The 20,439-nt window shown below is 43.2% G+C and overlaps 1 protein-coding gene and 1 non-coding gene across 4 annotated transcripts in view; both read right to left on the bottom strand.

Annotated features, from left to right (window-relative positions):
- The window catches only part of LOC126248524 (discoidin domain-containing receptor 2-like), an 891,455-nt gene that overhangs the window by 184,645 nt on the left and 686,371 nt on the right, over positions 1-20,439 (bottom strand). For all 3 annotated transcript variants that reach the window (XM_049949580.1, XM_049949588.1, XM_049949595.1), the window contains exons 6-7: positions 15,586-15,753; positions 7,310-7,449 (exon numbers count right to left, since the gene is read on the bottom strand). In XM_049949580.1, coding sequence (XP_049805537.1) covers positions 7,310-7,449; positions 15,586-15,753 — 308 coding nt within the window. The remainder of the gene's footprint in view (positions 1-7,309; positions 7,450-15,585; positions 15,754-20,439) is intronic.
- Positions 11,175-11,249, bottom strand: Trnas-cga (transfer RNA serine (anticodon CGA)). The gene has a single exon. It is a non-coding gene; the product is annotated as a tRNA-Ser (tRNA).

Below are 20,439 nucleotides of genomic sequence, written 5' to 3'. Positions count from 1 at the left end.
AGGAGACTGCTCACCCAATATTCGTTCTCGCACAACACAGGACAAGCGCTTGTATCATAAGTGTAACACTCTGTATGAGGGGTAGTAAGCAGATACAACGGCCTGCAGGCCCGAAATTTCATTAATTATTCAGTAGGCCATAAGAAAACTTGAAACTTGGCAGCTTGCAATGGAGTCTAGACACCTCAAAAAGTCGTGAAACACGAACTACACCCGTCTCGTCGTGACTAGCAGGTAGCCACTTGTCGAAACAAGATCGGCGTCCAAGGTAAACAAGCACGAGGGCGTGCTGTTAAAGCTGTCAGTTATTACCAAAGGACTGGTAGCAGGAGTGTTTCGTGTATGCGCCCTGTCTAGCTGCCTACTACTGTCATTTTTTTGTGACGTACAATTAAGGCTGGTACGAGAACGGCGAGCAAAGCGCCGCTCGTTCCTCCGTGAAATGAAGCGCTCGCCCGCACGTCACTCCATTCGGCGCCGCAAGGCAACGCCGTCGCTGAGTGCAGTCAGCCGGCACCCGACTGGCAAAGTAGGGGCCATCCGTCTCAATCCGCGCAGGCCCGCTCGCCTCTACACGAAATGCGCGCGTCGGCCTGCCACTTCTCGCTCGATCAGTCTTCATTTTTTTCCCTCTTTTTTTTAGCATCGTACCAGAGACATGTACAAGAGCTAGTAGACACGTCTGCTCTCTTGAATTCCACTGCGACGCGCCTAGCTGCCAGCAAAGCGCTGCGCTAATGAGGCCAGTTCCGTCCGTAACCCCTGCTTACCTTTGCAAAAATCGCTGCGAGCGTTGCTAAATGGCAGCGTGCTCTGTGATAGCCGCCGCCGGTGATGGCACAGAGCGGAAAGGCATTGTCCCATGTTTCCGTAGCCCACGCCCGTATTAAGCGTTACGCCACATATAACACTGTACCAGCTACAATCTTGTGATTCTTCTGTTTTCCGATGCATTCTGTTGTAAAGTATTTAAGACTAGCGGAGAAACCCAGCGTTGCCCAGGTATTTATTTATAGCTGTGCGTCCATGCCCGTACCACGCAGCGTCTGGCCTTGTGCTTAATGTTTATGACGCCGTTATCTTCTGAACTGTGTGTCGTACAATTATGTATTTTCGTACGTACATTCTGCGCGTATGTGGATACTGTCTGAAAAATGTGTTGTCAATAGAGTTAGTGGCAGAGAAGTAATAAATTTAAACGTCCTGCACGATGTTGTAGTTCTTCACGCATCTCATTGTTTATGACGACATATGTTCAAATGTGTGTGAATTCCTAAGGGACCGAACTGCTGACGTCATCGGTCCCTAGACATGGTGCCTCAAACCCCTCAGCCACTCCACGTGGCATATCTCCAGAACTGTGAGTCGTACAATGATATAATTTTGCATTTACATTGAATGGTATTTGTGCATACTGTCTGTAAAATGTGTTGCGAATGCAGTTAGTGTTAAAGAAGTAATAAATTGTAACGTCATGCCTCATTCTGTACTTTTGAAGCACAAACAGCGGGAAAGTAGCAAGCATAAACATTTTTCGTTTCATCATTTTTTAGGAGTTGCCAGGGAGAAAAAATTTCGTGGAGGTTCGAAAATATGTGTAAAATTTGTTTCAAGTCACTAACTGCTCTCATTCTCAAATACTGGAGGAATAAAGTCTGGAAATTCACGCGTCGTAGGATACCAAGTTTGGTTGAAATTGGTCCAGTGGTTTAGGAGGAGATGTGGAACACACAACGCAACACACATTTTTATAGTACGTACGGATTATCGTCAGTCTTTAGATGTGTTTCGTGTTGTTCCCTACAACTCGTGTACTGTTGTTTTCATCACTGCCCATTCACAATACTCGTCGCTTTTAATAAGCAAGTTCATGTATTTTTAAGATGCGTACACTGTTGTGAGGCGAGGAGCTCATCAAAGCTCACGAGCATGTTGCTTGCAAACATGGACGTTGCTTGCGAACGGCTCGTGCTGGAAGCCATATGCTCTTGGTTGTCCGTTGAATACAAAGGGACGCTCAGGCTCGATGTGGACGCCACTGTTCCATACTAGTAAGTGGTAACTGATGTGTGTGAAATCTTATGGGACTTAACTGCTAAGGTCATCAGTCCCTAAGCTTGCACACTACTTAACCTAAATTATCCTAAGGACAAACACACACACCCATGCCCGAGGGAGGACTCGAACCTCTGCCGGGACCAGCCGCACAGTCCATGACTGCAGCGCCTGAGACCGCTCGGCTAATCCCGCGCGACGGCAACTGATGACCCTGAAGTTTGGTCCCTTTGCCCTCCAAACCAACCAACCAACTACTAAGTATGTACTCGCTCGCAGAATGTTCAGGCGAGCCTATCTGTGACAATATTTCACCAAAGCGGCTCATGAGCCGCTACCGATGTTGCTGAAAGTGTACGCTTATAACAGTAGCCTGCCGTGAAACAAGCTAACGTTACCCTCTGAGAGGATTTCGAATTTTGACCACGCGCGTATCTAATGGACAAAGGTATCAGACTATAATTTTGAATATGGTAAAATTAACAGAAAAAATAAACGGACTTTAACCTTGAGAGTTAATGAAAGTGGTAAAAATCACATGTGAATGAAAAAATGAGCGGTCGCCAGCCCAATTAGGCACATTAATTTGGAAATATATGTTTAAGAAAATTGAATATTGGTTGCTGAAGTTACTTTCATTAGTATTTCTCTTTGAATGGCCCACAGTAAATCAACTGACACAGGGCACTCTGAGCTGAGTGTAGCAGCAGTTACCAATAATGCACACACAAGTAATCATAGAAAGCAAATTTGCACCAAGCTCGTACTAACTCAAGCCACACTCAAGATCATTACTTAAACCAATACTGAAATGTTACCATATATAGTGCAGAACTAAATCTGGACATGAGGAGCTTCTGTCTTAACTGACATGAAAAAAGAACACAAATAAAGATAATAAATGCCATAAATACACTGTTTAAAACTCCTCTACATACATCAGTTTTCCTTAGCAGCAGTGTTAGTTAAATTTTCTTTCTAATATGTGGAGAATACGACGGGGACCCATAAAGTAGTATAGTGTCACTAGTCAAGCTCTAAGATTATTTCAGCAGAAAAGGCTAATTCAAACAAAGCTATCCTTTCGTGAAATCTTCTCGGGTGATCAGCCGAGTAAAGGCGTCGTCTTCTCGCAACGTTTCGAAGGGTTTCGTACCCATCATCTTCAAGCGAAGTGTCGAGATGCTGTGTTGCGCGGTCCTATAAAGGCTCCTGGGTACGAAACCCTTCGAAACGTTGCGAGAAGACGACGCCTTTACTCGGCTGATCACCCGAGAAGATTTCACGAATGGAATACGCCGAGAAAGTCTCAAATCACATTTAAAGCTATCCTTCACTTCACTTGGAGTAGTTCATACTTTACTTTGCAAAAACTTCAACACTGAGCTTAATTATCTTCGAAAAAGGAATAATTCATGATAGAAATCAAGACCACACTATTTTTAAAATGAGCTCAACTTCTTCGTCTTTTTTTATCACCTGATAAGCAGGTATTTTAGACAATAACATTCACACAATCCGGCACTGTATTCTCGCAAAACTATACTTTGCAATAAACTGAGAGTTCTTTAGCCAAATCCTATCTCACTTCACTTTTGTGGTTTTAACTTCAACTTTTACTACCCTTTTATATTTGATAAACAAAATCACTTTGAAACACTTGAATGCAAGAATTGTTCATTTAAAACAGGATACTCGGTTTTAGTACCACTTAGGAGATGACACTGCATAAGTTCGTGATCATGATAGAAGATATGGTTCCGGACACAAATTTATAGCATTTGGATTATTATTAAAACCACACACACAAATTAACTGGTCCATATCCATACATAGCTGCATGTATGAAGGTAGTAAAGCAGTGGCGAAGTTTTGGTGGCAAGCGACATGGTGGCTAACTGTACTCACGGATCTTTCAGTTCGAATGCCCCATAAAATCTCTTCTTGGCGTCGGGTTTTCAACATATTAGAGCCATTCCTTTTTGCCGAGAATACCAATAAAAGCCAGATCCACATCCAAGGCAAAAATTCCTTGCAAAGCAGCTTCCAACTGTCTCTCTTAACACCGTCGAAGTGTACCTGCTACGGCTAGCCACATTCTGCGTACCGTTCACACCAAGGAGCCACCCAGTTCGACCGCCAAAACCACCTTAAACATCGCTCCATACCACATCCGTTGCGGAGGGACTTCCCTACGTCTTTTATATATTACGAATACAAGTGCCCTAAGCATGAACCAGCTTTCAATAAACGTTATCTTTCTTATAAACATACACATATTATAATTATTCATTTTTTTTACAAATAATTTTTTATAACAAATCAATGACTTTAAATAACATAGAATACACACTCCATAATTGCAGATACACAGTTACATAATATAAACCTACTTCTAATCGATATAAGTGTTACACACTCACCTGTTGTCTGCAAATGGCATAGTATCCTCTACAGTTCCATCCAGTGATGATTCTGTATCGCCTTGCAAATATTTCACTAACGTGTCTGTAATTTCGCTCATTATTTCACAGATGTCTTTCTTTATCTGTTTTTCCATTTTTGATAGCAGCCCTACAACTGTTGTTGTAAAAAGGAAAACCTCATCTTCTAAATGATGTGGTCCACCCGAAGGAACATATGACTGGAAAATTCAGAGAAAACTGAGTGAGATACCCAAAAGGGGTAGCCACAAATAAATAAATGGTGCTTACGATTTATAACCGCACAACTTTGTAACATGGTCTTTCGTTCTAAACTGTTTATACTGCTTTTCCCGTTAAAATCCTGGCACGGCTATAAAAGTATAACGTGACAGTTAATGGATTTTTAATGTTTTTGAACTTTTAAATGTTCATTTGCGTCACGGATTTTCATATCTGTTCATACATGTGGTTTGACTGTATATTCGTGAAAGAATCTGCTACATGCAAGATTTAATTTTGATTACAGAACTTCCTGAGTAATTATACCGAAACAGCGTTCTGATACAGATGCATGTAACCTACTCTGTGTTACACGTCAGATGACGGTGAGCTTAGCTTAAGGGCGTCGATCATTTCTTGATGTTGATTTGCAGGTAAGTGATTAAATACTGTAATAGACCTAACACTCGCCTATCTTTCGGCGTCGTCACTTATGTTCAATACCCTCAATGTCTGAAGCCTGTCTGTTCTGTTGTCATACTAATGGCGTTGATCTGGCGTCCCTTCTCCAGCGGTTTAATGTCTTGGCATCGTATGCTACGCTTTTCGCAGACTTGCACGACACGGTTTCATATGTTTTGCGATGACTACAATTTTCTTAAGGTGCTTTTTCTTACGAAATTTCCACATAAAAATGGGGTTGATTATTCGTCAATTAACCAAAATCGAACGTTTCAGAAGATATGGTTACCTTACAAATCCCCAATTCAGAGCTTCCGTTACTGTGATGCAGTATCGTAATTTGAATAACCTGCAGAAAGTATATATTACGAACAATTAGTACATCCTGAAGAGGAAATAGTACTGTATCAAATGCCGCCAAATTTAAATACTTTGGCAATTCTACCTTTGCTATTTCAAACTCGTTGTTCGTCATTTACTCACAGATAAAAATTCGGTAGTGGTGATGTCGTTTTTGATCGCAGCCACACGATTTTCTTCATCTCTGCCAGTGCAGTGTATGCTTTAATTCAATACTGCATTATGGAAGTTTGTGGTGGCCACGTAAGTTAATGCTTTGTCTGAGCAACATACGTGCGAAGAGAATCGTTTCAGTCACCTACAGAAGAAAACTTTGCACTTAATCGATGACGCCATATCGAAACAGAAAATATTCTAGTGCATTCAAACACGCTGAAGAAAGAAGAAAGGAGATTAAGTTTTAACGTTCCATCGAGGTTATTGGTAACCATCGACGGTGTCAAAGCTTGGGCTGGTGGAAAGAAATGGGCCATGTCCTTTTCGGAGGAACAATTTCGGCGCTTGCCTTAAGTCTTTTAGGGAAATCGCAGAAAAACTAAACGTAAATAATGTGTTGGATGGGCCACCTGCCTTATGAAGAAGCAGGTAATGACGCAATGGTACCCGTAATTCTACGAAGAAGGTTTTGCACGTTCCTCGCCACATGTGACCGGATGTCGTTCAGTTGAAATGCGTTATGCCGAGTTGCAGGAAGCAGAGGCAGTGCCTTGAACTCTCAAAGCCTTCCTCATGTGGCGGTAGCTTTTTTCGTAGCCTTTAATAACTACGTGTCGAGATCGCCTTTTGTAAAAAACATCGACTCACACCTGGCGTTTGTCAAGTATGCCGTTCAATAACGCAGGCTGCCAGATTGGTGTCGCTACAATGGTGGCCATCTCTGTAGGATGGACTGTTCAACACACTACATTTTGCAACTCAGCGCGCCGCATCGTATTCGTGAATCCTTGCAGTCGAGGCGCTTTCGGTTTCTGGACGGTGGTAGCCTACTACGCATTCGCCACAAGTCCATTCCGCAGCGGATGACGTCGAACCGTCGACTCATCATGTTGCACACGCGCTTGACACTGTCTGATTTGGTAATGTAACCCAAGATATTCCTAAGTAACGTACCAGGTTCTGCATCAAATACTCCGGAAACATTAGAAAGAACAACGGACTTCGTTGATGGAATTGATCCTCATTTAAGTTAAGTTTTAATTAAAAAATGCAAAATGAGACAAACTTTTATTCGCTAATACAATACTCATCAACATCAAAATTCATCATATAGCGGTCGGCAAAGAGCTGTTTGCCACCGTCGGAATGAGTGTCTACACATAAGCAAAAGCAAATTACCCAGCTTTTTACGCAAGACAGCCAGGCACTTCACAACGTGGATTTCTGAAGTCTATAAACATTTTTTAAAAAGAAAGAAACTGTTACGTTGTTAAAATCTTTGATCCAGTAAATGACGGTGCATGATTTCTAATTTTTGAATTTGGACGACCTAAGTTTCTATTCATACAGTATACGACATGCCTTACTGTCTCCCAATGACGATCGTATGGAAGATGTAAGTCTTTTGTTCTAAGGAAACAGAATTAATGCAAGTGGTGCTAGACTAGTTGTGGACTTGGTCTGGCTTCACAAACTGAATTGAGAAGTTTTTTAATGCATCGAGTGGTTTGAGATGTTGATGTAGGTACTAAAAGTTGAGGAAAGTAGAACTTTTACCTTTGAGGTATTATTAGGAATGAAGAGTTTGTACCCTGAATAGGAGGCGAGAATATGCCCTCTGAGACACTCACCTGCACGTCCTTGTTGAACTGGTTGTTGGCGTGTAGGTGCACCGCCGAGAAGTTGCGCACGTGGTCGAACTCAAACAGCATCTCCACGGGACTGCCCTCCATGCCAGGCGTGTCGTTGCGCCAGCCCACCCAGCCGTGGTCTGCAGAGCCGTAAACAAACAAAGCTCGTCTGAACTCTTGCACAGGCCGAGAAATTACGAATTTGACAAAATTACTGCTTTCTAGAAATTTTTGTCATGTGTGGAAATTAAAAGACGATTACTGACAGAACTGCAGCATTGTAAGTGGGCAGCAGGTCTTGCCTGGAAGGTTCATTCGAATGGAGCATCGTCCACGAAAGCCATTGTTCCGGTACGGCGCAAAGTTTTAATAAGCCAAGCACGCGTAGTGTGAAATCTTTCAACAGCACCGCTGAATAACCACCATTCCCTTTCGTGGCCAGACCACATACACGAGATCACTCATGTTTGCTGTCGATCCGGTGAAAACGAGTTCGAATCCATGTGGCGGAAGAAAATTTCACCGACGGAGTTTGGTCGCTGCGTAGAACGAAAGGGAGGCGACAACAGAGCGTGGCCTATAACTACTAGCGAACCAGGCAATGTTTCACAATTGCTGAATATGCATGGGAGTTGTAAATATGTTCTGAACTCCTTTCCCTTGCCCCTCTTTCTGTCCATCTCTCCCTCCCACTGTCATTGCCCATCTCCTCCTCTCCCCTCCCCACTCATTGTCCCTCTCTGACTCCTCCTTTCTCCCCCTCTTTCTGTCGATCCCTTCCACCCCCTGTCTTTGCCCATCTCCTCCTCTCTCCCCCTCTCATTGTCCATCTCCGACTCCTCTCTTCTCTCACTGTCTGCCTTGTCCCCCCCCCTCCCGCCAATCTCTCTCCATATCCTCACTCCCCTCTCTGTCCATCTCCTTCTTCCTTCTCTCTGTCCATCTCCTCGTATCCTCTTTCTCCGACCTTGAGCCTTGTTTATTGTTATTGCAAACGAAACCTTTATTGGGAAATTAAGTCACTTATAATGAATGGATAAACTGGCTGGGATCATTAACATAAGGGGTACAGGGGAGACCTGTATGAGGATAGTAGTTCCAATGAAAGTATTTCCCTTACTTTTAACCTGTGGAAGGATAGGACTGCAAAGTTTGGGATGATTCAGATTTCATAGTAGGTTCTAACCATAAGCTGTAAGTATAATTTTCTTCTTTCCTCCTAATTCTGATTTCGAGGAAGAAAGCAAAACAGCTCACTCTTGTTTATGCAGTTTTTTGTTTGAAATTATCTACAAAGAGAAGATATATAAGTATTGACTGCCTACACTACACTTGTCCGTCCTCTTTTAGAATACTGCTGCGCGGTGTGGGATCCTTATCAGATAGGACTGACGGAGTACACCGAAAAACTTCAAAGAAAGGCAGCACGTTTTGTATTATCGCGAAATATGGGAGAGAGTGTCACAGAAATGATACAGGATTTGGGCTGGAAATCATTAAAAGAAAGGCGTTTTTCGTTGCGACGGAATCTTCTCACGAAATTCCAATCACCAACTTTTTCCTCCGAATGCGAAAATATTTTGTTGACACCGACCTACGTAGGGAGGAACGATCACCACGATAAAATAAGGCAAATCAGAGCTCGTACCGAAAGATTTAGGTATTCATTCTTTCCGCGCGCTATACGAGATTGGAATAATAGAGAATTGTGAAGGTGATTCAATGAACCCTCTGCCAGGCACTTAAATGTGATTTGCAGAGTATCCATGTAGATGTAGATGTAGAAGAAGGAATTTGTCTAATGGTTTAAATGTCCTGATATCTGAATCAAAACTGACTGTGAAGAAGAAAATAAAAATGCACATCTACACGGTACAGCATTTTCGCGCTTATAGTCGGATTTAACAGAAAATTTATGTCAGTTTGAATGTTAGTAGAGTATCGTGTAAAAATCTGAAGTGATTTTTGCTAGTAACGTTTCTCCTTTATGTATTAAATATATTTTACATATTACATACATTTAAAAAATATGCAACCAATGTCTGTGTTTTTATTAGAGCAATGTGTAACAATGTGAAACAAACTGGTCAAGAACTTTTCGAGATTTTTATCAACAGGTTTTCTCCCTTACATATTACACACATATGTATGTGCCATATACACTCCTGGAAATTGAAATAAGAACACCGTGAATTCATTGTCCCAGGAAGGGGAAACTTTATTGACACATTCCTGGGGTCAGATACATCACATGATCACACTGACAGAACCACACGCACATAGACACAGGCAACAGAGCATGCACAATGTCGGCACTAGTACAGTGTATATCCAACTTTCGCAGCAATGCAGGCTGCTATTCTCCCATGGAGACGATCGTAGAGATGCTGGATGTAGTCCTGTGGAACGGCTTGCCATGCCATTTCCACCTGGCGCCTCAGTTGGACCAGCGTTCGTGCTGGACGTGCAGACCGCGTGAGATGACGCTTCATCCAGTCCCAAACATGCTCAATGGGGGACAGATCCGGAGATCTTGCTGGCCAGGGTAGTTGACTTACACCTTCTAGAGCACGTTGGGTGGCACGGGATACATGCGGACGTGCATTGTCCTGTTGGAACAGCAAGTTCCCTTGCCGGTCTAGGAATGGTAGAACGATGGGTTCGATGACGGTTTGGATGTACCGTGCACTATTCAGTGTCCCCTCGACGATCACCAGTGGTGTACGGCCAGTGTAGGAGATCGCTCCCCACACCATGATGCCGGGTGTTGGCCCTGTGTGCCTCGGTCGTATGCAGTCCTGATTGTGGCGCTCACCTGCACGGCGCCAAACACGCATACGACCATCATTGGCACCAAGGCAGAAGCGACTCTCATCGCTGAAGACGACACGTCTCCATTCGTCCCTCCATTCACGCCTGTCGCGACACCACTGGAGGCGGGCTGCACGATGTCGGGGCGTGAGCGGAAGACGGCCTAACGGTGTGCGGGACCGTAGCCCAGCTTCATGGAGACGGTTGCGAATGGTCCTCGCCGATACCCCAGGAGCAACAGTGTCCCTAATTTGCTGGGAAGTGGCGGTGCGGTCCCCTACGGCACTGCGTAGGATCCTACGGTCTTGGCGTGCATCCGTGCGTCGCTGCGGTCCGGTCCCAGGTCGACGGGCACGTGCACCTTCCGCCGACCACTGGCGACAACATCGATGTACTGTGGAGACCTCACGCCCCACTTGTTGAGCAATTCAGCGGTACGTCCACCCGGCCTCCCGCATGCCCACTATACGCCCTCGCTCAAAGTCCGTCAACTGCACATACGGTTCACGTCCACGCTGTCGCGGTATGCTACCCGTGTTAAAGACTGCGATGGAGCTCCGTATGCCACGGCAAACTGGCTGACACTGACGGCGGCGGTGCACAAATGCTGCGCAGCTAGCGCCATTCGACGGCCAACACCGCGGTTCCTGGTGTGTCCGCTGTGCCGTGCGTGTGATCATTGCTTGTACAGCCCTCTCGCAGTGTCCGGAGCAAGTATGGTGGGTCTGACACACCGGTGTCAATGTGTTCTTTTTTCCATTTCCAGGAGTGTATAATAAAAATTTGTAGCCTATGTTCGTTCTAACGTTTAGTGGAGTATCGTGTAAAAATTTGAGGTAAATCGATAAAGAATTTTTCGAAATTTTTGGTGATATCATTAAACTACAACATGTCTTTATATAGTAGCGTAGATTATCACCAGATTGTGTGCTAAACAACACCGCAGGGTGTCACTGAATTACATTGTGGAAACAGCAAAGATTTTCCAGAATGAGATTTTCACTCTGCAGCGGAGTGTGCGCTCATATGAAACTTCCTGGCAGATTAAAACTGTGTGCCGGGCCGAGACTCGAACTCGGGACCTTTGCCTTTCGCGGGCAAGTGCTCTACCAACTGAGCTACCCAAGCACGACTCACGCCCCGTCCTCACAGCTTTTCTTCTGCCAGTACTTCGTCTCCTACCTTCCAAACCTACAGAAGTTCTCCTGCGAACACAGGAGAACTTCTGTAAGTTTGGAAGGTAGGAGACGAAGTACTGGCAGAAGAAAAGCTGTGAGGACGGGGCGTGAGTCGTGCTTGGGTAGCTCAGTTGGTAGAGCACTTGCCCGCGAAAGGCAAAGGTCCCAAGTTCGAGTCTCGGCCCGGCACACATTTTTAATCTGCCAGGAAGTTTCAGCAAAGATTATCTCCCTCTCTTCTTCTGTCATCGTGATTACTACCCTAGCCATATCTCAACATGGAATGAAGTACTGTACTTCCGTTCTTAACAGTTATTAATGCACGGGCATCAACCGACCTTGTTAACTAGAAGCCGACAGTGATTACTTCCCACAAACATCAAACTTTTAAGATACTACCCCAGATACGATTGATACATTGGACTGCGAATACCAAATAAATTCAGTACACAACTGGTAGTTTGTTCGAAAATTGTAGCAAATTTTGTAACTTTCCTTCGAGTTTTATGATTGTAAAGAGTGTTCGAAATTACTTATGTATCCTATTTTACAAGACTGACGACGTCTTGAACCCTTCGGAACCTGCATAGTCCTATTGGGGTAGGATGGATCGAGATATAGAATTTGTTTGAAACCTCGAGGAGAGCTTCCCAAACAAATACAGATCGTAGTTAACTGTTCAAGTGGACTTTTCTCTCACTGATTTATAGGCATACAAGGGTTAATGACAATTATGGTTATCGCACGATACTTATTCCTAGATTCCCAGCTTTTGTTACCCTTTACCGTCATTGATAAGTATTTCCTGGAGCACTGTGTTACGGAAGTCGTGTGTTATTCACTCGATGTTCAAATGGCTATTTATTTATTTGTTTAACCTGATCTGATGAGGACCATGTCCATAGTGACAATGTGAGTAAATAATAATATGAACCAATAAATTTAAACTGGCAGTACTTGTTCGAAATACTGTTGGTGTTGCCACTGACAGTGAAAAAATGGCTCTGAGGACTATGCGACTTAACTTCTGAGGTCATCAGTCGCCTAGAACTTAGAACTAATTAAACCTAACTAACCTAAGGACATCACACACATCCATGCCCGAGACAGGATTCGAACCTGCGATCGGAGCGGTCGCTCGGTTCCAGACTGTAGCGCCCAGAACCGCACGGCCATTTCGACCGGCCCACTGACAGTGATAACAGTAATAATAATGACATTAATAACCACAATAACTGTGGCAAATATAAAAAGAATTTATAGATGTACTAAACAGATGTTTTCTAATATATCTACTTCTGGGGAAAGGAAATCTAAAGAGACTGCGCCAGCTAAGAATACTGGGAAATGAGGTACGTTTGGCCGGAAAGAGGGATGTACAGGGGTAAGGGGTGTATACAGGGACACTGGTAATCATTATTGCTGCTTTAGTACATACGTCATTAACTGTATCTGAAGCTGGAGATGCTATTTAGTTCTCTAATATAGCGCGGGAGATTATCCCACCGTCTGATTCCTGCTACTACCAAAAACTTCTAGAAAGTGGCTGATCGAGGGAGTGGGAGAGAAAGTATTTTGCTCTGATGGGGATGGGTGTTTCTGTCATGTTGATCAGACAAGAGCGTTAAGGTCGTGAAGAGATATGAGAATAGTATCTCTAAATGACTTATGTTACCTTAAGTGCAAAAGAGGATACAATTTTCGTATTCTTCTTAAAGCAAGAGCACGTATGAATCGTTACTGATTCAATTTTGCGTCTATTGGATCCATTTTTTCTTCTTACTGAGTTATAACGGAGTCATAATTTTGACAATCTTTCATAGGGCATCCTCTGTGCTTAGTTCGACCTTTGGTTTCTGCAATTTACATCCTTTGTTGTAATGTTCCGCTTCCCCCTCTACGTCCAAGTTTCTCATTCTATTTCTCCTATAGATACCCAATACCCACATTTAAAATGTCATTTGCATAAGATGGATTCTGTTTTTGACCTTCACTTTAAACTCATTGCTCCTTACAACTGTTGTGTTGTAGAGTTTCATTAATGACCTTTCGTAGTTCTCCTGATCCATATTCCAAATCAAGTTTTGAAATATTTAAGTCTATGGTGGACATTTCCGTTTTACATGTGTGATAGCAAGCAAACTGGAAAACTGAAATGATTAATATGTGCAGAGTATTAGTTCCGAGAGCTGGCTTGAGTAGTACCAATCAGGATCCTATGAAGGACGTTACTTTTGTTTGAGGTATAGGAGTTTTTGAAATTCTACGTTAATATACTCTTATATGATTGATAAGGTCCCAATGTGGCGGTCTTTTCGGATGCCTAGGTTGCGAGCGTGCTCTACAGTGCTGTCTCAGGGACTACTGACTTTCCCATGAAGGTAGGTGTTTCCTCGCATCTATCAGGAACAAACTTTTGAAACGGCACGGCAGGAAGCAGCACCTTTTCGGGGATTCCTATTAGAGGGAACAGGAACTGCTGAATGAAATTACTGTATTTCTGTTCCTGATGTTCATCAATTGAAAGGATTAAGTGTCAACACAAATTTCGTGGAGCGGATTGTAATAGATGAAATCGAAAAGTGAGCTGACAGCCCTCGGGGCTTCATGCTGTGTGGGCCCTATGGGGCGGAGGTGGCGATGTAGGAGTGTTTATCAGTGTGGCATCGGTAGTTAGCGATCCATAAAGTGTTTCTTTCTTTCAGTAAGCCTATAAAAATCCACAAGTACGCTCCCATGTGCATGATGAGAGTTCTGATTAGACATTTCCCACTATATAGGCGATTGTTGACAGCCAGACTACTTGTGATTTGTCGGAATGGATTTCGTACCAATTAGGGGTGTGGTTAGCTAACTGTAGGTGGTGTTTGCTGCAACAGATGAACTTTACTAGGTCTAATTGAAGCAATAAATTACAATTGAGGCGCTGAGAACCATAAGGGCCTAAAGTACACAGTCATCGATTTTGAGATTATAGCATATAAGCATGCTCCTGGTATTTCCTAATCTTATAGTGAACCCGTTGTATCTATATCTGTAGCCCCACACCGTTTATAAGAACATTCACGAAAACCTGTCTCACCGATTTTTCCGATATTCTTTTCCACATGGGCCTAAAGCACAAAATATAATATCGTTGCTCTGCATTGCTCAATTGTTTGCTAGGGATGCCAACATACTTTAGTGTCTACATCATGTACGTAGTAGTAAGTAGTGTTTCGTAGTTTGAAGTATACTGGCAATTTTATATGAGCCCCAAGCCACAGAATATGCTTAATGAAAATTATAATAATAAGGATCTTAATGTGTTGGAGTAGGTCACAATTTTGCATGTTGTGCATTTAGTATCTCTTCTTTATTTCTGATTCTAATTTCACATTAATTACAAACTTAAGTACTGTCAAAAGACACTATTGTCGCTAGCCTGGATGCGGAAATTTTCTGAATTAACATTAGATAAAACATCATCTTAAATATTAATAATATTTCATATCAACAAGTGGATTTATTATTTTTGATAGGAAATGTAGGATGTTGAGACTTGATTAGAAAGTGGGTGAGACCTCTGAGACTGGTGGTGCCCTAAACATTTGACCTCCATAAACATCTGTTTTTCTCAAAACATAGTGTCTATGCTTTGTGTTCTTATGGTTCTCAGTGCCTCAGCTGCTTACGTGGTAATTGAAAGTGTAGTGTTTTTGTACGATCTTTGATCTGTTATTTGTTTTTGTCATGGTGAGGATAACCGGTGAAGATGCTAGGGGTCATGTGGTGTAAATTTTCCAGTACAGTGGTCGGATCTTGGAATCCTAACAGTAGTTCGCTACAGACCTTTCATTATTGGGGTATGAGTAGTGACAATTTTAACCTCGTCTCACAGGTCAAAGCGAGGCTGGCGACCCTGACTTAGGCTCATTTCATACGTTCAGCAGTGTAGAAAACTGATCTGGGTCCACCAATAAGCGTTTCACATTTGCTCTGGAAACTGCCGTGTTTTGTTTCACGAGTTGCTCGTCGCTAAAAGTGTGTGGATTTTGGCGCAGCAGAGGCGAGTGGAATTCCTGCGACAGTACGATCGCTTCAAATAAGAAACGCACGGAACGTTTCGGTCTCAACCCCATCGCCGTATCAAGCTATCAGTACTTCCTTATACGAGAAAAGTAAGACATGCTAGCTTATAAGAGGAAGTGGAAAATGTTCCTCAGAATTTGTCAAGCAAGTATTTATTTGCAACGTCAGATTTTGCAACGGGCGGATGGAGGCGGCAGGTTGCGGAGACGGCCTTACCAGCGTCGCCTTGCGTGGGGTTCAGGCTGGACAGCATCTCGTGCGCCTTCCTGCCGTCGGAGAGCGTCCCCAGGCCGGCCGACAGGTGCCCCGCCGCCTCCCTGCCGTCGTACAGGCGGTCCGTGAAGCCGCGCGCGCCCTGCGCCACGCTGTAGCTCAGCAGGCCCTCTGCAAAGAGAGCGCCGACGTCCGTCATACTGTGGAATAACACTGACAGCGTATCACGGCAGAGAAAAGGCAATATAAATTGATTTACTTCCTGCGCTACAGATTAAAAAACACTGCATCACTAGACCAAGCGCCGTTCCTGTAACCTATCTGAAGTGAACGCATTCTGTTAGGAAACATTATCTGTTTGGAAGAATATCACCGCCGGCCGAAGTGGCCGCGCGGTTCTGGCGCTGCAGTCTGGAACCGCGAGACCGCTACGGTCGCAGGTTCGAATCCTGCCTCGGGCATGGATGTGTGTGATGTCCTTAGGTTAGTTAGGTTTAACTAGTTCTAAGTTCTAGGGGACTAATGACCTCAGCAGTTGAGTCCCATAGTGCTCAGAGCCATTTGAACCATTTGAACCATTTGAAGAATATCACCGTTGTCGCAGCAAAGGTTACCGCGAAGTATTGGAAAAGAGTAAGTGCCGCATCGTCTATGTTTGATTTTCAATTTTGCGTCACAAATCCACAAGCCACAATCCAAATTGTAGTTTCGGAGCAGTAGACCAAGCGCCACTTACCAGTTCCTGGTTTAGTGATAGTAAACAGAACATGTGGCATCGCTGGTTCACAACGCTCGCTGTTTGTACAGACCAAGGAAAACGCCTGTGAGCTGAGTGGTATTTACTGACCTAATACTATGTCATGTGTTAGAACGCCGTGAATGTTATGAGTACCAGGTGCGATAATGGATGCTTCCAAAACAATGAAAACTTATTATTGAAAGTGGAACAATGATGTTAACTGGATTTAAAGGTACGAAAACATAAGTTTCTTTTGGAGGGTAATCTCAAAAACAATCCTTAAAGATAAAAAAAAAGTCAAAAACCTTACGTATTCCGTTCTTCTTTAACTGAAAACATTAAAATATTCCCCAAATATATATCTTTAGCGTTATTTGCATTGTTGCAATTGTTTTGTATTTCCTAGCAGTCAATAAAAGACACGATATAATTAAATTTTCCTCCAACATTTCGTTCACATTGAAGCAAAGCAAGCGCTGTATCATGTGTGAGATACAGAGGCGAGCGAGTGTGCCGGGACTCAAACCCAGTTCACTGCTAGCAGCGCCACATCACCTTAACGCATCTGTATTGCACCACAATTAAGTATGAAATTAAGAATCAAAATTTATGTTTAAAACTTTCTTAAAATATAGTTTAGTGTTATAATGTTCCACATACCAAGTAATGTTCCACATACCAAGTCTTTATGTTCTAGACTTCACAGTTTACGTAAAAATGTCTTTTAATGAGAAAAATAAAAATGAAGCTAGAAACCCAGAATATTGTCAGAAGGTGTAGTTAGAGCTCATAAATAAGTGGTGCAGGTTTCCAAAACCATACAGCAAAAATTAACACCGGAATCCACGTTTTCAGGAAAAGCATAGGTGCTAAATAATGGACTCAGAAACATGAAATTTTGTTTTATGCTTCAGTTCACCCCAAAAATAATAACTGAAAGACCACGTTAAGCTACCTCTTATAGTTTTTGAGTAATTAAATAAAAACCAAATTTGTAACTGAAATGTACTCAATTGTTGTGGATTAAGTACCTGTAATTTTAATGAGAGAGAATTTTTGTTAAAGTGGATGATAAAACATACCAAGTGATAGAGTTATACCAAATTTGAGAGTTGCAGTATTAATAACTGCTGACGTAAGTTCTAGTAAATATATGGTTCAGAGTTAACGATCTACCGTCAGTTCCACTATAACAATTCTAGAAGGCAAATGATTTCATTCTAGCGAGCTGAAACTTTTTCGGTGATTTCAAACAACTTAACTGAATACAAGAAAAAATTAAGATGTTTATGAATTAATTTGTAACCATGTTACTAAAGATTATGTGACCGACATAGCGACCGTTCGGAGGCTGCTGCAATATGCAGGTAGCCGTAGACAACAGATGTTCCCTCGGCCGTCCGCTCGGGCACCTATATAAATACAGCCCAAGAGGCAATAGGGACGTTCACTTCGCATTCAGCTACTGTAAGATCCACGTCTGTTAAACGTGGGATCGAACTCTGCCTCGGATGACGTCAGAAAAAAATGGTTCAAATGGCTCTGAGCACTATGGGACTTAACATCTGTGGTCATCAGCCCCTAGAACTTAGAACTACTTAAACCGAACTAACCTAAGGACATCACACACATCCATGCCCGAGGCAGGATTCGAACCTGCGACCGTAGCAGTCGCTCGGTTCCGGACTGAGCGCCTAGAACCGCTAGACCACCACGGCCGGCGATGACGTCAGAGCCGAAATGTGACAAAGCGCGTATTTTGCGGTAAAAACGGATAGTGAACACGCGACGACTGTACACCGTCCTGGATCGCTTACAATTCGCCAAGTAACTGTTAGTGTGCCCTCCGTGTGAATTACAGTTCCGCGTGGTAAGTGGTGACTTTATTTCCACTTTTATGGCGAGCATTAATTTTGAACATTTATTGCAGACTTTCATTTGAGTAATTTTAGTCAGGGTGAAAGACACTCGCCGGCCGCGGTGGTCTCGCGGTTCTAGGCGCGCAGTCAGGAACCGTGCGACTGCTACGGTCGCAGGTTCGAATCCTGCCTCGGGCATGGATGCGTGTGATGTCCTTAGGTTAGTTAGGTTTAAGTAGTTCTAAGTTCTAGGGGACTAATGACCACAGCAGTTGAGTTCCGCGGTGGTCTAGCGGTTCTAGGCGCTCAGTCAGGAACCGCGCGACTGCTACGGTCGCAGGTTCGAATCCTGCCTCGGGCATGGATGTGTGTGATGTCCTTAGGTTAGTTAGGTTTAAGTAGTTCTAAGTTCTAGGGGACTTATGACCACAGATGTTGAGTCCCATAGTGCTCAGAGCCATTTGAAGTTGAGTTCCATAGTGCTCAGAGCCATTTGAACCATTTGAAAGACAATCAGGTAGGAACGTACCGTACAGGTCGCCTCTGAACTGCTAAATGTGCTGTTGCAAAGAAATAGGAGAACAAAAACTTTTCTTTCAGTGGGCTGGACCAGAATGTGGAAGTGCAGGCTGGAAACTAAGGTCAGTACGTTTCCCTTCGCTTTCTGACTGACCGCAAAATTAATTGCCATGCTCGCGTGAGTAAGACGGCATTTTAATTGATATTTTTTTCCCCTGCCCCACAACTTCTTTATCTATGATACATGCACGGACCACCGTAGTTCAATGCCCTCCATAACACAAACTTCAATTCACATTTTAAGCTTATTTTCCCCTTCTTAGATTGTGACTATTGCCGAGGTTCTCCAATATTGGAATAGCACCCCAGGGTTGGACGTAATGGGGAAATCCTGTTCGTACCTCAGGCGTAGGTTATATGTAGGTCTTATATAATTAAATTTTCCTCAAGACATATGGAAGCTGAAAAAATGAATTAAAATTTGTGCAACTGCCAGGACTCGAATCCGGGTCTTCTTGCTTCTAGGCAGGAAAGCTAGCTATTACACCAACACAGCACTATACCTAATATCCAGCTTCTGTCATTATCGTAGATAAAGATGGACTCAACTGTTTCGGGAAAAATTTAAATAGATATGTGGATCACCTACGCCAGAGGTACAGGCAGGATTTCACCCATTACGTCCTACGCCGGGGTGCTATTCCAATACGGGAGAGCCTAAGAAGGGGAAAATAAGCTGAAGATGTGAATTGAAGTTTGTGTTGGGGGGAGGGGGGGGAACTGGACTACGGTAATATGTGCAGATATGTTAGCTATAGCGCTGTGGTGGTGTAATGGCTAACATTCCTGCCCAGTAAGCAAGCAGACCCAGGTTCAAGTCACGGCCATGGCACAAATTTTAATTCATTTCTTCAACTTATGTCATTATCGTAAATAAAAAGATATGTTCATGGTACAAAAACTACGGTTTTGATACCTTCAGCATGTTTTTCAATAATGTTTAACTTACAAAACATAATTTGCCATTCATTTCAGCTTCGATTTCAATAAAGTCACCTCATCAAGATGTTTCAGATTATGAAAGGCATGTAGTTTACTGACTATTTATTGTTGTAATATGCCTAGTGCACTGCTCAGTTACGCATAATGAAACAAAGGGACACGTACATGTACAGACAAACAAATGATTACAATTTCAGAAAAAATAGATGGTTTTTTTAAGAGAAAGAGCTTCACAAAATGTGCGAGTCAATAACGCGTTGGTACACATTTGGCCCTAATGCACCAGTTATTCAGTTGGTACTGACTGATAAGAGTTGTTGGGGTTTCATAACAAATTCTGCACAATTGGCGCGTTGGATCGTCTCTATCCTGAGCTGTTTGGAGGGCGGTGCTCACAACACTCCAAACGTTCTCAACTAAGAAGAGATCCGGCGACCTTGATGACCAAGGTAGTGTTTGGCAGTACGAAGACAACCAGTAAAAACTCGCCGTGTGCTGACGGGAATAGTCTTGCTGAAACGTAAGAATAGGATGGCTTGCCATGAAGGGCAACAAAACGGGATGTAGAATATTGGCGACATACTGCTGTTTTGTAAGGGTGCCGCAGATGACAACCAAAGGGGTACTTCTATGATATGAAATGGCTCCACATACCATCACTGCACGTTGTCGGGCCGTACTGCGGGCGACAGTCTGGGTTTGTATCCTACCACTGGCTGGGGCGTCTCCAGAAAATTT

Source organism: Schistocerca nitens, chromosome 1 (genome assembly GCF_023898315.1).
Source record: "Schistocerca nitens isolate TAMUIC-IGC-003100 chromosome 1, iqSchNite1.1, whole genome shotgun sequence".
Lineage (NCBI taxonomy): Eukaryota > Metazoa > Arthropoda > Insecta > Orthoptera > Acrididae > Schistocerca > Schistocerca nitens.
This window is presented reverse-complemented; position numbering and strand designations above follow the sequence as displayed.